Source organism: Limanda limanda, chromosome 7 (assembly GCF_963576545.1).
Source record: "Limanda limanda chromosome 7, fLimLim1.1, whole genome shotgun sequence".
Classification (NCBI taxonomy): domain Eukaryota; kingdom Metazoa; phylum Chordata; class Actinopteri; order Pleuronectiformes; family Pleuronectidae; genus Limanda; species Limanda limanda.
In genome coordinates this window covers 7,367,934-7,385,720 of record NC_083642.1, presented here as the reverse complement: position 1 = coordinate 7,385,720, position 17,787 = coordinate 7,367,934, and the positions used below count along the sequence as shown (strand labels likewise).

General features: G+C 41.7%; 1 protein-coding gene across 2 annotated transcripts in view; it reads left to right on the top strand.

Annotated features, from left to right (window-relative positions):
- The first annotated feature begins 1,036 nt into the window (after positions 1 to 1,036).
- The window catches only part of LOC133005357 (metabotropic glutamate receptor 4-like), a 110,464-nt gene continuing 93,713 nt past the window's right edge, over positions 1,037 to 17,787 (top strand). The window contains exon 1 of one of the 2 annotated variants that reach the window (XM_061075013.1): positions 1,037 to 1,570. In XM_061075013.1, the coding sequence (XP_060930996.1) occupies positions 1,037 to 1,570 (534 nt within the window). The remainder of the gene's footprint in view (positions 1,571 to 17,787) is intronic. The other variant, XM_061075014.1, reaches the window with a different exon arrangement.

The following is a 17,787-nucleotide window of genomic DNA, read 5'->3' as shown; positions in this document are numbered from 1 at the left end:
GGTACAGAGAGCAGATGGGGTTCACTCGAGGAATCGTTCGTCTCTGATTATCAGAATCCCATGCTCTTAATTTACTACTATATTATTTCATACTTTTTTGGGGGTAAAACCCTCTGGAGACGATCTACTTGAGCAGAACAGTGAGTGGCTGTGAAGTCGGTGGAACGGTGCCAAGCAGCAGCGAATCAGTTATGCTCAAGGCACATAGAAATAATTCATTGCAGTGCTCTGAAAGCAGTTGAGGCATGGGCGCAACACAGAACAGATTTCCTGTGTGGAGTGCTCGGTCTACATATTATTTATGCTGGAATTTTAGGGTTCAGAGACTGGACTGGAACTCTGACCGTCCAATGCAAATGTGGTGTGATGTTTTGGAATAGGATGTCGATTAAAATATTGAGAGCATGACAGCAGCTTATATTATATCCACTGACATAAGTGGGAATTTGTGGGAGATTACACAAGGGACTATATCTCAACTATGTTGTACATTAATATCTTTCAATTTCCTATATTTCCAGTGGATGCTCTGACTGCTGTTTCTTCAGTGTCTCACAAACCTCTCTTCTCTTTTTTCAGGAGCCTGCTGTAGAGCCCACTGGCTCGTCCCTTGGCATTCTGCCTGCTTGAAGAAGGACTAAATGCACGGAGTAGTTCAGGAGAAGGAGAGAAGAGAAGCAAACCCCAGCATTGTTCCTGTCTTCTGAGTGACTCTCTGTGGACTCTGGTCTCAGCTCACCCGGCACTGTTTAGTTTCTCCATGCAGCCACGACTCACAGGTGCAGGAAAAGACTTAAACACAAAGAGTAGAGAAGAAAGGGTTAAAGACAAAGAGAGCGAGGCTGCATAATTAGTATAACAGAGTTTGTGTCAAAGCTAGAGACCATGAGAAGAAGCTTCTGAAGACGACTGTGCTCTGAAAAACATTGCAGCTAACCTTCCGGACATCTGCATGAGCGGCCGTTATATGCGTGCATTCCTCTTTCATTTTCAAAGGACTTGAATTTGTATTTGGATGCGGATTTAGTCTTTCATTATGACTCTGCGAGGAGGCTTTGAGAGAACGTGGATTGGCTGCTGTAGAGGTGCCTGCTGCTGGGTGTTGCTGCTGGCTTGTTATTTCCTGATGGCCTTGGCAGCCAAGCCGAAAATGCCAGGCCACACACACCTCAATTCAATACGCATTGATGGGGAGATATCCCTGGGCGGACTGTTCCCAGTGCATGCGAGAGGGAACGACGGCAAAGCCTGCGGGGAGCTTAAGAAGGAGAAAGGGATCCACAGGCTGGAGGCCATGTTATTTGCCCTGGATCGAATCAATAATGACAATGAGCTGCTGCCTAATATCACTCTGGGGGCCCGCATCCTGGACACCTGCTCCCGGGACACTCACGCTCTGGAGCAGTCACTGACATTTGTTCAGGCGCTGATTGAGAAAGACTCCACGGATGTCAAATGTCTCAGCGGGGGGCCGCCCATCATCACTAAGCCGGAGAGAGTGGTGGGAGTGATCGGTGCATCTGCCAGCTCCGTGTCAATCATGGTAGCCAACATATTGCGTCTCTTCAAGGTCAGTTTCTCCACCATCATATACTTTGTAATGAATACACCTTTTTTCCTGTCATGGCTGCAGAGAGTGAATATTTCCTGTAATCCTCTACAGTGAAGATATATTCTGGAGTTCATACTTTCAGATTGTATCTGATTAATTTACACAATATATAATACAAAAAGGGCAAAGTATGAGTTTAAATCTTATATCATCTTACATTTACACACAAACCACACATACTCACATACATAGGTTACCCTTGTGTTCGATATTTCCCAGTTCATGTTCTCATTGCCTTTCTTTTGACCTTTTTATTTTCCTCATAGGCTCAAATCACATTCGTTCCAGACACGTTCTCCCACTGTCCAGAAAACTAGGCGCTGATCATTGCACCATAATTCTCCCCACTAATGACATTCATTTGCCAGAAGTCCTTAGTGTTTCCTTCCCCTAATTAATTCAGGGAAGCCATGCATGGCACCGTCTGGCTCATTGTGCTGCTACGGAATGTGGTGTGTCTATATGAGCTGGCTCACCATATGCAAATGTGATGTGCAAATGAGTGCAAAACATAAACAATAAATGACAGGACTTTATTAATACCTGCTCGGTGCTGTACAGGACACAACCGAACTAATGAGCATAAGGACTGTGTCAAAACAGGTTGTCTTTTATTTTGTGCTTCCCCGCCACTGGTGGCAGAATGAAGCAGTATAAAAGCCTCTGGTAATACTGCATATTGTAACCATTCAACGCTCTACAAACACAAGTGAGGACCTCATCTTTGTATTTTTATGAACCTACTGACTAACATTTTGCATGAACAGTCAAGTTTGGTTGAGTCCTATTTTATTTATAAAGCTCAATTCCATATTTTCCTCAAGGGACAACTTTCCCAAAAAACTCTTTAATGGGATAAAAATGGAGGAAACCGAAGGGTTAGTAACAGATGGGATGCCACATGTTCAGTGAAAAGAATAGAGCAAGATATTAGATGACATTATAGATTATAAACATTCATGAAAAAATATGATGGATGATGGAACAACTTCCATGTGCTGCCACCAGGTAAGGAACATGACATCCATTCAACATGACTGATTTATATAAACATACAAGAGACAAAAACCCAATTCTAGAAGACAAACTGACAGAAAGGGAAACAGGGAGCCTGGGACTCCTGAAGGGCAAAGATCCACATCCAAAACATCTGGAATAAGAGACTAACAGCCAAGAGAGAGAGGAGAGAGGTTCTAGGTTGGCCGATCAACCGGCAAAGTGAGCATTAGGGAAAAGAAAGAACTGAGAGACGAGAATAGAGAGGTTTAATGTACATTCTAGGTTTAATGGATTCATTCTAGCTGAGAAGGATTTGCTTATAGGAGAAAGGAAAGAGCTACCTGGGCTGAAGTAAGAGCGTAAGCCACTAAGTGAAATTGAAGCTGAGTTTTAATTTGGGATTTACACACCTCAGTGAAGTCAGGCAGGCTGATTTCAGCAGAGAGGTTGTTCCAGAAGAAGGAGGCATTATAGGGAAAGGTCCTAATGTTGATTGGCGTCTGTGGGGACAGACAAGCGCCCTGTATTTGGAGAAAGAGCATAGGACAGAGAAATATGACGGGTCCCGCCCATTAAGATTTTGTTTGTTACTTTGTCAAACTGGTTTTCATGTTCAGCTCTGACAACGACCAGCATCGAAGTTGTATCTGAGTTCTGGAACAGGGACAGAGTAGAACTGCAGGCTTCGAAATTTGGATAAGCCAAGAAGGAGCTTTTACAGGAAAATAAAGATCATCAGAGTAACAATGGAAATTAATTTTAATTTAATGAATTCCATGTGTGCATTTGATTTAGCCAAGACATAAAACAGAGAGAAAAGCAGAAGACCAATAATATAGCCCTGGGGCACTCCATATTTTAAATCAGATAATACTGATGTAGGAAATCCTGAGGTAAAGTAGGTTCAGAAAGATTATTGCCAGATGTGTGGGATGAAAGCTGATGGTACACAGCTGTTTCTATTAGTTTTAAGAACTAGTCAATAGTTATCTAATGACCCTGGATCTATGAGTGTTAGAGATCAAACATAATGGATTTATTGGGGGAGACACTAAAAGCATAGGTATGTGATCAATATGAATCTATTTACCTTTATAGACACTAGGCATGTGATAGCTTTACTTTCTCTGTCAGTAACCCATTCAGTATGTAGTGACTAGGCAGTCAACATGGTTACAGCCTCCAAATGGCAAAGAAAACCATATGGGGACTTTGCTCTGTTTACACAAACTACATCTTTTAAAAAGGGAATTTCATGATGAGGCCTGTATCCCCTCCTGTGGCATTGATTCAACAATGTCTCACCCCCCTGTTGCTATTCAAGGGCTGACTAAGTGCTCAGCAGAGGACGAGAGGTTTAATAGCACAATACATCACATCACAAGCCCGACTGACATGTCACAAGTCAACCAGAATAAATGCTGCTCCTACCCCATCACTGCGTTTCTAGATGAACTGTCTGACACAAGGCTGACATCTGTATCCAGGCATCACAAACACCACCATTTTTCTTGTGCGATTTAGAGAATGGTTGCTTGGTCCTCACAATCATGCCAATCAATCACGTATTCTTATTATTCTTCCCTCTGAGCTAATAGGAGGTTGGTGACACACCTCCCACAAGAACTGCCTCTTTGCATTACACTCCAAGCGAAGCAGTGGTTTGCCTACAACCATGCACTGACCGTCTCTCCTTATGCTATTCCTCAACTCTCTAATCCAAGATTGGGTTAATGCTGCCGGAAACCTTTGGAAGGCTACATGGACGCCAGAGGAGGGTCGGTCCACTCACAAACCTTTGAGAAGTCTTCACGCAGCTAATTGTGATCTGTACATTCTTGGTTCGCACGGGATCTAGCCAATGACTTGTTGTGGGTTCCAAGCAGTATGCCATATCCTGCAGTGGTAATACATTATTTAGGTTTTTACTCTGTTTCTTCTCTAAAGGGCTGCACCATTCAATACCCGGTGTTCCTAGGCAAAGAAAAGGTTTCGTGAGCGTAGAGCAACTCAGATTTGATATGTCTTTGATGAACCGAAGCAGGAATGCTTTTTTGATGGACATTGGCCTTAAAGTGATCTGCCCTGTGGGCTTGAACAGCCTCCTTGACAGGGCCTTGAGCACAACTGGCAAATCCTACTGAGAGACGGAGTAGAATGTTAAAAGATGCTGCCACTTCACTCCAAGCAGGAAACACTACATTTCAAGAGGTGGTTGGTTAAAAAAAGCATCTCGAGCTGACACACTTTGATATGTGGTACTGAAGTACAAGCCTAGCAGACGGAGTAGGACTATTCTTGGGCTAGACACACAATGGATGGTCTTTTCCTGTTCTGTATAAAATCCTACAATCTCCAGTCAGTCCTTGACATGATACAAGCATTGAGAGATTTGGGGAGAGACCATTAGGAGGTTCTGCATATCACAGCACTGCTCCACAATGAGCAGATCCTGTCTGAGTCGTTTCCTCAGCAGTGGGATCAGATGGAAGCAGACAAGAGGCTTTTAGGTATTGGAGCATGTGCATCCACTTGTATTCGTGGATAACAGGGAGGGGAAAACATTCAGGTCATAAAAGCTCAGGCAAAATCCTGTCAACATTTCCGGTTTGTTTTGAACCAACAAAATGACCCAACAGCACAACTTCTTACAAGGATTTGACAGCACATACTGTCCTGTTCATGTCCAATCAGGTATATAGACAGTGAGTGTTTGTACAGCTAAAATCTGAAAGAAAGACTCTTTATGTCTGACTGAACACAAGCGTGTATTGAACAGACCCAAATAATAAAAAATCTGTTACAACAACAGAAAACCTTTCTTGAAACATTGTTCTTCAGATATTTATTGATGCAGCATTTCAAATAAATGTCAAAGAACCAGGAAGCTTTAAAAGCATTTAATCCACTTATCTTCTGTTTTGGACTCAACAGGCGGAACGTCTTTTCATGAATCACATTGACGGAGAAACAAGAAGCCATGTAAATGTGATTTGTATGGGGCCCAGCAGTGGCCCCAGGTGAAAAGAATAATAAAGGGTTTAATATTTTTAATAGCATTAACAGAAGAGCAGGTCACACGATGACATTGCACATGGATTACATAGATCCTCTGCAATGCCTTTACACTTCCTGAAGTGCACTAGATGCATATCACTCATTGTGTGAATGTCATTGTGTCCTTGTTCCATCATTTATCTTTAATCTTCATGCAAACAACTGTATTTTCATGATAAAGGTTCCCTGTGTGCTAAACTTAACTCTAATCTACCATCCACCATCCTCAATGTTTTACTTACTTGTATTATATTTGACTTTACTTCATTGTATTGTTTGGTTTTGTATAATTTCCCTGGATTCGGTTTAGTAACGTGATTCTTTGTAGAATAGTCTTAGGAGGTAAAAACTCGATTTGTTGATTGCATTTTACTTAAGGTATAAAACTTAATTGTTTCACGGTTGACAATTATGCTGGCAGTGCTATTGCACAAAAAACAAACAGCCTAAAAAAAACAATTACCCACAATATTTATGGAGAGCCTCAGCTGCTGTTAAAATGCAAACTAGGAGGGGCTGTTTTTCGTGCAATTGGTCATTTAGCTGGCTGAGTTTTTCATTTTCTCTCAGCTCTGGTGCTTGAATGTCTGGTGGCTTGGGAAAGAAATTATGCTCATTCTCTGGCAGTTGTCCAAAGGCATTGTGGGAAATGCAGGTAATTACTCACTGAAGTAGAAGATGAGTCAGGTGGACGAAGAGCAGGTATACTCAAAGACATTCCGTTCAATACACAATCTAACAATAACAGCAAAGAATATCCCAGGGCAGATTTTTAGTTTCAATAAATGTTATGATGAGCTTTCACAGTGGCCTTTTTGAACAAACGTCCCACTGTGGACCCATCAGAAACTCTTCCACTGCAATTAAAGGCAACCCTCTGCACTTGCTGTGAGGATATTGACTAATAATTAAAGGTTGGACTCTCACATGGATCGGCTCAGAAGGTTCTGGTTCTTTCTTAATGATTAAAGGCATGCAACAAAAAAACAGTGGGACTCCCTTGAGTGGCAGTGGAGGCTCTTACTACTCACCACTTCCAATTACTCCAGGAGTTAGGCCTTACTTCTTTCAACTTATTTCTTTCCCTAACCTGAGCTGTTGGATTGAAGCTAAACTGAGGATGGTGAGTTTTTATTTTTGCATATAACACAGTTTCTATATTGGTGTTTGAGCCATTATGTGCAAGGTGGCTTGATGTCTGCAGGATTGTTCTTTTTTTTTTACCCCAGTGTTTTTTGAGTGTTCCTTCATAAAATTTTCATATTTACTTGATGATTTGATAAAAAGAGTCCACGCATGAGGTCATGCAAACTTAACACAATATGCATTAACTATTATTTCAGAAATGATGCTGCTTTCCATCCTCATGCAGCAGGAATCTGTTTTCTGACTATATTGTAATTGGATTCACGCTTGCAATTGTTTGTCAGCTCCTTACTTTGAGCTTCTCCTTATCCTGCTCACATTCTGAGAGTGGCTGAGGGCAAAGTGTTTGCTCAGCACTTCAGAGCAGGCAAGATTCCGTCCCCATGGTGTGTCATGAATATTTTACTATATTGTTATGTAATTTACGCCCAGGGATTGGGGTTGAAAGCTCCCTCTCTGAATCCCCTCATCACTGGGTCCGGCTCTTGGTCTGTTTTCATCAGCTGGGCCTTTATACTGCTATATAAGCAGGAGCAAAGTGCACCAGCACTTGAGGTAATTAGTGGCTGGTTGCTTATGATACTCAGGACGGAGTGTAATTAATGTCCCAGGCTTTGGATTGAGTCTCCCGCACAGCGATGAACACAGCTACAGCGGCCGGCTTGAGGGACATTACTGCAGCAGACAGAAACTGCAGGAGCATGCACTGTTTCAGGTGTTGAAGCTGACTTGCTGAGACAATCATAAGCTTTCAGACAAAGAGCTCGGGCAACTTGCACTCAGCAGCTCTTTAAATTAGGTACAGGCAGCCACAGTATGTGAGCAGGACTAAGTCTCTCCTCTGTGGAGGAGGGAGTTGGAACAGTGGAGACAGGTGGAGGAAGCAGAGATGGTAGATGTATGTGCTCTGCAGGAGAGAGAGGAGGGTTATCTCATGGCCTGTTGTGCTGGCTGTGAAGCAGAGACCTTGTATCCGACTTTTCTCTTCCCTCATTAGAAGCAGAGGCAGAGGCCCTCAGGCACACACAGTGCCTTACTCCCCCTCAGCATTTCACTGTGTTGAGGCGGGGATCTCGTTGGATTATCCCATCAGCCTGCGGTGAAGATACCCTGAAAGCTGAAGAGGCTCTCAAAAAAAATATGCACACGGCCGCAATTTACTTGCACTTGTTAATGGTCGATCTTTTCAATCTCGTCATTTCTATCACCATCAGAATAAAAGTGGAGAAAAACACAGCAGCATTAAAAAAAATGGTTGCTTGTTGCTGTGAAGCTTCAGAGATGTGTTTCAAAGGGAACAAATAAAAAAAATCTTTTTGAGTAATGATTTTGATTAATAAAACTAGGCCAATTAAGGGGACTGATATCTATGAGTGATTGGAATTTGGTGTTGCTTGATTGATTTTAGGAGATTGTTGGACATTGGGGGAGATATGTGCTCTAGTGAATGTCATTCTAGTTTTAAAGCTTTGTTTACAGGCGACCAGAAGTCCAATATTCCTCTTCCTTTAGCTCAGACCTTTAAACTTTGTATCTGATTTAATGATCGTGCGGATTCCTGACCTTTTAAAAAGTTGGCATGGTCAGGCTTATATTGATAATAACATTATTTATAGTTATTGCTCTGTTCCATTCCTCAGAGTGTAGCGTTGGCTGTATTCTGCCTTGTTAGTGCTTGGTCACACCTGGCCAGGGCTCCCAAGGTGTGCCCTGTCACCTTCACAGAGCCTCAGCACCCTGGACCTGGGCGGTAATTGAGGAGAGAGAGAGGTCTGGGCTGGAGAATTGATTCTGACTGAGCTCACTCCCATTCCGTGCAAAGTGTAATTTGGTGCACAGTACGCTACATTAGTTAATTCACGAAGCCCGTTCCCCGAGATCAACCCAACCACCCAGGCTCAACAAAACGCCATGTAGCCGCTGGAATCCCTGCTCCCACACAGTCCGACCGATGCAAACAAACAGGGAAGCCAATCAAATATAAATGCCGTAGAAACAAGCAATTGTTTTCAGCGTGTTCACAGGCCAGTGGGCTTTCTGCGGGTTTTATCTGTGGCCCTCAACTTGACTTTTACAAGCAAGCCGACCAAATCCATGAAGCTGTGTCTCTCGGGCGCCGATTGCAGACGACCCCCCCCCCCCATATCTACCATGCTCCCGCTACAGAGCAGCAGCTCCTTTAGTTCAGGATTAGTTCTGACTCGACTCACTTTGCCCACCCAAGCTCAAGCGGTCAATTCCCAGGACAGTTATGAGTGAGGGCTGCCCAGAACCTTAGGCTCTCTTACTTTTAATTTTTTGTGTATTCTTGGCAGCATTTCATCCTCTTTCTCCTGCTGTTTTCAAATCCCTCTGTAGGCAACTCGAACCACTGCTGCTAATCACCAAGCAGAGTTCCCAAAAACGACTGTGTGGCTGTCTCCCCTAGTGCGTTCTCTTTCTCAGTATGTTAAGTTTCACTCAAACTAATTTCTGGCGTTTAATTAGTGTGCACTAACAGGCCTACAGAGGAAAAGCTGGCAAGTGGGGGGAAAACTGTCTTTTCTTTTTCAAATGCTGAACATCGCTGTGAAATTCTCAAAGCCAAGAGGCACAGGGAGGAAAACAACTTGAATACCAACCAGGTTTGCTTGTGTCCTCTGTTTTCTGCTGTGAAACTTTAAGATACTGACGTCTTCACAACAGACTTTTTACAAACACACCACAGCCGTCACAACGTTTCCTTGAAGAGAGCTTGGACTTAAAGGCTCGGAGCCGTCTCACATGAATAATCTCACCATCAACCCACAGATCCATCACTGTCCCGATGCCTCAGCTTGAAGCATCGGAAGAGAAAACAATGAGTAGCTCAAACACATTTGAATTAAATGTAGTCCGTGGTGCTGTGACAGATTCCATATCGATTGGGAGTGAGTGATATTTATTGTGTATTTTTGAGGGCTTAGTTATTCATCTTATTCAGAATCAGAGTCGTGTTTTGTGCAAAGGAGGTTTTCACCTACATGGAATTTGCTTCGATGATTTGGGGCATAACAAACAGAGTAAGTAGAAACACAAGCGAGATAAAGCAAATTATAAAAACAAGCGATGTGACAGGAACTTACAGCACAAGTGTGCAAAATATACAATAGAATTAAATCAAAATATGAAAATATGTGCATTATGTCACTCAGAGTTACAACTGCACGGATTTTGCAGCTTCCGTGCGCTCTTGTAGACTGATAAATCCAAAACAAGCATGAATAGGTCATCATAACAACATTTTCCGTACAGCCACAGTAAATTTTGCCTGAGATCTTAAAAGGATTTTTTTCCCCCTGTCAGCCTAATGCCAGCGAATCCACTCAGCCTCCCCTGCAGCAGGGACAGCCACAGAAAGCTGGGCCGCCTTCAGGCTAAGCAGCTTGGACATCATCCAGCTTCCAGCACACGAGAAGACACCGAGGCTCCCATGAGTCACTGCTGTGTCACACAAAGGGCCTCGCTCTCTGGTCAGAGGCAGTTTGGGATTTACCACGACAAACACAGTGTTTCAGCCATAACTCTGAAACAGGGGCAAGTTCATTACAAACTTTCAACATTGTGGTCGTGACTGGGACAGTGCTGAGACGTTGACATTCAGCAAATACAATGACAACCATGTTAGCATATGAGCAGGATCATGTTTGGTCATTTGCACGAAACACAACGAGCTGAGGCTGATATTTAGTGATAACCTGCTTTGTCCAGATCCAGTACAGATCATCCTGCAGGGAACAGGAACCTGCATCAAATACAACTGGAATCTGCTGTTACAACCGATAGATGCTGAGCATATTTCACTGGATATCTGGAATCTTATCCTGCTGGGGGCACAGTAGGGAAACCAGATGAAACCAGCTGGACAGATTTGTTGGGAAATTGGTTTTTCTCACTGGGCATTTCCACGCACCAACACAACAAAAACATCAACGGACATAACCAACAGTTACAAGACATACTTTGCACCTTTTAGCAACTCTGGATTCGAGGGGCACTTTTTTTTATCTGTTTATTTTAAACACATATAGCCAAAAGTGTCTGTAGTTACTGTTTGTCTCTTTCTGAGCTTCAGTAGCAACAGATGAAACACAACTCAAATGTCAAGTGTGAGACGCTGCAGGGAAGCCACAGAACAGCATCTCCATGATTCCAACTCAAAGGCATTAGGATTCTTCCTCTGAGGAGCATGATTGTCATGGTGATTCATCCAATACGTCTAAACTGGACCAAAGAGGGAATTCTTCCAGGATATTAAGGGATTCTGACTTTAATAGCAACCGGGCTGCTGCTTATCGACTAGTACTCATAATTGACAGTTAATCCCATTAAACAAGATAAATTAAATGGTACCAAGCTCTGGGCCCCCGAGATATAATTTGCTTTAAGTGACGTTTAATAAAAATGCCATATGTGGATTCAACTTTTGATTAGGAAAATATAAACTCTGTGAAATGCAAGAGCCAACATAATCATTATTTCCCAAAACTGAATGCATCACTGTGCAGTAATTTACTAGTTGTGGCATCGTAAAAGATCTAATGAGGACAGCGCTGGTGCCAAGGAGTTCTACTAATGAATTCTACATTAATTCCATTGATTTCCTCAGCAGAAATAATTTCAAATTGATTAATCTAATCTCACCCAAAACATGCACTGGAGACACATTTTTTTTTTCCAAAAAGCTGGAGATTCATGGGATGAACAGGATATTGATCAGGTCGAGAATATTTGGTTCCTTTATTTTACAAACATCTTGATTTTTGGAGACATGTCCGGATATTCAATAACTGGACTGTTTTGCTTATTTAAAATATTGATGGCTATAAAAATAGGCTGACACGAAACAGCATTAATGAAATGGTCTCAGTGACTCTGACAGCTGATGTTACATATGCAGAAAATTACTTAGCGTGCCTGAACTGGTTTTAGGCTGTAGCTCCAGTATAAAGTACTTTGCTAATGTTGCACCAGAGACTCCGGCTTGTGAATTTGATTCTTCACTTCCACTGTTTCCACAAAGCAACGGTTGAGCCTCACATCTCAGAAGAAGAGATATTTCCATGACTTCACAGTGGCACTCCTTGTTATGCAAAGTGTTCGAATCTAAATTTAGTTTCCACCGAGACTAGCTGCTAACGTAGAGACCCAACACACACAGGCCAATAATTCACACTCTCCAAATATTTGTACACATTCACAATACCAGCAGAGATAGGAGGATCAATTTTAATTTACAGGCTAATTATGATCTCTGGTGTTTCCTCACTCTGTCAAAACATGATGAATCCTGACAGAGCCGTGTATGTATTAACCCCCCCACCACCACCTTGTGTCTTTAACCTGCGATCAATGCATTATCATGACCCGACGACCTTCCATCACAAACACACACATGGATATTGACACAGCGTCTTCAAGCTGCAGTAAACTAATGTTAATCTCGTCCTTCTGTTTGTGAGTTCTTATAAAAGATATAATCAAAAAAACAATAACAATACGATTACTCAGAGATTACAGTGCAGAACCATATAAAGTAGACTACAATGTAGTAAATAAAAGCACAACAACAAATAATTAGGTTTAAAATAAAGAGATAAAACTAAAAGTACAAGTGTATTGTAAAGGAAATAAAATCGAGTGGATACCGAGAGGAGAGGAGCAGCTTCTCTGTGCATGGCCACCTCGCTAACGTCTGCAGATACCCTGCAAGCGAGCCATTTAGGGAGCAAACTACAAATTGAAGTGTGTACATGTGAGGCATTCAGGAGACATCTATAAATCATAGCTACAGAAAATACCCTGGGTTAGACTGCCCCCCCTGCATGACCATCTGTCACCCACCACCACCACCACAAGTAAATTCTTACCTCTGAGCAGCAAACTGTCAACATCTTTATTCTCTGACTCCATTTCTGAGGATAATATCCTAGATTTGTGTTGTTAAATGAGTTATTAATAATAATTGTGGACAGTGGACAGTTTGATTATAATACTGAATGTACAGTGTAATGTCCCTATAGCAGTGAATCTGACATATATAGGAATATAAAATAGAATTAGTCATCTCTCATGAGAGGCTTTACAAACAGCATTTTGTATAACATGTTTCAATTTGTGTTTATATCCTGCGGTGCTTTGTATGAATCACGTCTATTCTGTCTCATATCATATAATTTGTTACAGTTAAACGTGCTTCGTATGCAACATACGGTATCATGTAGGTTATTATAGCTGATGGTTCCACGCTCCTGGCTACGCCTGAAGTATTTAAGCACTTTATGTGTGAATGCGGATTTCCACATTAATAATAATTATGTAAACTGGATGAGTGTTTCTGTTTCACTGGACATGGTTAGAGATTTTAATACTTCACACTCAATGGGACTTTACAATACCCAAAACCATTAGACCTTGTTTTCATGTAAACATCTGGTTTCAACATTTTGGTTGAATTGCATTCCTGGATGTTTGTTCTGAGGATTATCAATTTATTTTGTTGAACTTGCTGAACTAAATCTAAATGAGCCTGAAGTGTTCATATTTAACTCTATGGTGAAATAAGAATGACTTATTATATTATTATATTTACAGCATATTTAATTACAATATACTTGCTACTGGCTCAGATGTACAGATGCAGACAATGTGAACACAAACACTTTTAAATTTAAAATCACCCTCTCTAGACTAAGCTATATGGGGATAATCTGATCTCACTCTCATATAGAAGGTCAACATCGATAACCAGGATTTAAATGTTTTACAACTTATTATTACAAACTGTAAACACACAGTTTAGATTGTGGAACAGCCACGATCAAAGACCTACTCAGTTTAGGAAGAGACCTTAGTGATCTGAAGGTACCTGATGTAAAGTAGTGGAGTGGTTTTTGATAAAAGAAGCAACAGTGATTATTGTTCTTCTGGGTCCTTTGTTCTGTCGGCTCATCCATTCTCACTGCACCTCCTCTGAAAGAAGACATTTTATGCAGTTCTGCACCTGACTTCCTCCTCTGGTCCCGGCACACTACGGTCACCTGAGGTCACCGAACAATAAACCGGGACTATGGGTCGTAACAATCTCCTGGTGCGGATGATGTATGAGGTCATTACACTATTTGCTGTATTGTTTTCTGTAGATGCTGTTCTTCTTGAAAGAGGAGTCTCCTTTCTAAAACAGACAAAAATCTTAAGATTTGACTTGATGACATGAGAAATCTTGCTCAGATAATATATTTTTTACAACTTCTGCTGGTTTTACAGATGTCACTCCAGGAGCCCTGTTGTCATTGTAATGGATGCTGTGCTTTCCCATATCAAAGCCACATTTAGACCTTTTACATAACGTTATATCGTCTCAGGGCGGTGGTCACTACCCTGTTGGGCTCCCGGGTGAAATTCTATAAAGCTGAGATGGGATCCACAGCCTCAGCGGTTTTGTGACTCGCTGCTGATTTGTAGTAAATGAAATGTCAACAGAGTCGCGGTTTGACCACATAAACAAAGTCACATTCATAATTCTCTAATTCAGATAGAGGATTTACTTCTCTTAATATCACCACCTCCTGTGTTTCGTGTGACCCCAGATTTATTGTCCTATGTGTCTTCAAAGACACGGCAGAGTCGACAGTGTAGACGTTAAATCTGCACGACCCCGTTGACCCCTGCTAGAGCCTGAGCGTTACTTACAGCTCGAGCAGTATCGACACGAGGAGGAATACAGTGAGTGGATGGACTGGTTCCAAAGTCATTCAGAGGCGCTGTGCCATTACATCGGAATGATACGGCAGCTTGTGTGAGAGGAATCAATATCCGTGAATGAGCATAGCAAAAATTAACATTTCTATTAATTCTGTCATTGATATGTGAAGAATAACAATACTGCTGATACACATAGTTTGTGTCTGTTGAATGCATCAGGGGGAAATGCCACTTTGGGTTTTTTTTTTGTGTTTGAAATATTCAAAGTTGGGTTTGTAAGTTGTTTCTCAAACCCTAAGTCATCGGAATAGAAGAAGAGAGATAGACAGTTTTCAGGCCCTCGTAGAAATTTTATAATCACAACCCATCTGGACCGAATGGCTGCCGTACCTGTCCCGTCACGAAGCGACCTGCCTGCCTGCAGCCTGTCTGCTGTCTTACTGTGCGTGACCGCAGAGACATGCACCGCTGAAGCAGAGCTGATAGCCAGAAGTTAACAAGCACATCGCAGAATCGTTGGTTTCCAGCAGTGGGATGTACCGACCTTATTTCCAAAGTGTAGCTTGCTCTTGTTTGCTTTTCCAAGATTACCAACCCCGGCTTTAAGAGATGACAATTCTTGCAGTGCAGATTTATCTTTAATTTATATCTATCTAATATTGTCAATTTCTCCTCTTCTACTATTCAGAATAAAATCAATATATATGTATATAAGGTATACATGCAAAACCAAAATGCAGTACATCACAGATTTTCTGTTAGCAAGCATGATATCTCTCACGGAGAAAGGAAGACACACTTATTACTTTAAGCAACTTAGCAGCCTAAGGCACAAACTGTATATAATTATATTCAATTAAAGGCAGCAGGTAATTATGCGCACCGTGAGACGGAAGCTTTGTTTGATAAATGTGTCTCATATGGTTGATATATGGTCGGATGAAGACAATAACGTGGTTCAGATCAATTATCCAAGTTGAAGCCATGAAATGATATGTTAAAGAAGCTGCAGTTTGATCCATTTAATGGGGAAAATGCTTTTTATGAACAAAATATCATGCATCCTTCCCGTCTCTCGTCTCCTAACAGCGTGTGTCTCCTCGAAAACAGATTACCTGTGCAGACAGTGACACTCTCATGTAAAAGCCATTACCATCGACTGGATGAATACATTACCTGCCAGTGTACTGTTCTCACAGTTAATCAACTGGTCAGTGTTAATGGAGGCATCAGATCGTGACCTAGACACCTTCACTGATTATGCAGCTGCAGTCGTGCTTTTTCCATCTCCTCTGATACACTTTAGTTAAATGTTTTCTAAAAGCAGCTCTGGTCTGACCAAATGGGAGTAATGTTGTGTCTACTGGAAAAAAAACATGATGGGAAAACAGTTTTTCAAAGCAGCCCGGAGTCCCTCAGGAAAAGATGACATTTTTAATGAGTACACAACAAGAAGTAGCTGACTACCTGTTTTAGCAAAATGCTCTGCACATCCATCACATGTGCTTCACGCATGAATGCATCCTCCTACTGGTAATTTAATTCTACAAACAGGCTAATGAACAATATAGATTGCATGTGACAGAGAGACACACACTCCAGTCATGATACCGACAATAAAGGGAGTTTTTAAGCATTGAAAAACGACACCTCGCAAGAGAGATAAATGAAACCTACCAACGAAACTAACAAGACAATTCAACAGGAAGATCTGTGAATGATCCTGAATCACGAAGAAACTCCAGTTCTCTATAGAAATTGCCAAAGGGGGGGAAATGGATATACTGTATATGTTTTAGCTACAGGTAAATCAGAGGAAAGTATATGTGCATTTGCAGCTGTAGTTAATGATACAAATTGGGAACTGGTTCCAATAGAGAATAGTCGGAAGCATCAGAGTTGTATAACTCCAAACTTATCAATTCCTTCCATTGATGCGGGCTTGTAAAAGAATGATGTCAAACAGCGTCTGCTCTGCTGGAAACTGGTAACAACACGGAGTCCTGGTGGAGAGGAAGACACGGTTCAAAGTGTGGGTCTGTTCTCAAACAGAAGGAAGATGCAAGTGTGAGCTGTAATGTCTGTGGAATGGAAATAAGTCAAGATAAAGTAAAGATGGAAACAACTGAAAATCAGCTTAACATGCAGGGAGGCTGAGTTTTCCACACTTTGCCCACGAGTGCCACAGTTTCTCCACCTAACAAGCGATGGGCCTCATGAGTTACTTGAACAGGTGCATAAAATCACTCAGTCTTAACTTTAACATTAACACTTGCAAATATATTCTCACACCTGTCCAAGCTACCTGCAAAGCAGGCATTCAGGGAAAATCTGTAAATAGTAGTGAAAGAAAATGATCATGTGTTAAACTCTCCCACGCTGAACTGCATGCACCTGTCACCTGCCATGTCACTCAGCCCCTCAAGTTTATTTCTACACTGTGTTTAGAGAAATTAACAGGAGAACCAGTGTAAAACATACTTTACTTCCATTTGATCAGTAAAGAATTGGATTGATAACCAGAATCACTAATGTCATTGGTATCAATAAAATAATTGCACCTGCACCAGGATTTAACCATGAATTTTGACAAAGTAATGAACCAGTGTCACCTGTGCTTCCACAGTTTGTAGAGTTTTATGATTTTCAGCAAATTTACTTACTGTTCTGAATATTTCATGCTGCCGTCAGTCTTTGGAAAAGCAACATCAACAGCATTACGCCGATATTTCGCCCGGATTTCCTTTTGCAGGTCCTAAAACTTCAAAGATCTGCCTCGGGTGAAAAGCCCAGTTTGCTTACACATGGAGAAGTTAACTGTCTGTTGGCATCAGTGTCAAAGCGCGCACAGGAATGACTAGATTGAAACACTCAGGCAATAAGCCCGCACTGCTCACACACATTAGCCAGGCACAGTTTGATTTTGAGCAGGAGAAAATCTACAGGCACTCACTCAACCCACTCTGTTGTCTCATAACTGCTGCACGCTGAATCTGCTATCAATGCTTTTCACCGCCCCACTTCTCTTTTCTGCAAGTTAAGCGGGAAAAGGAGGAGTTATAAAATATTTAAAAACAACTATTGGGGTTTGCAGAGCAGCGCCTTTCTTTCTGTCAGCTGCACATGTAGGTGTCGGCCCAACTTGATGAAATTCCCAAAGAAGAAACACAACTTTTAGAAGGGGGAGGAGGCATGGAGAAGATTGAAAATGAGTCGAGACTCAGTTTAGATCGATTGACTCTGGTAATATG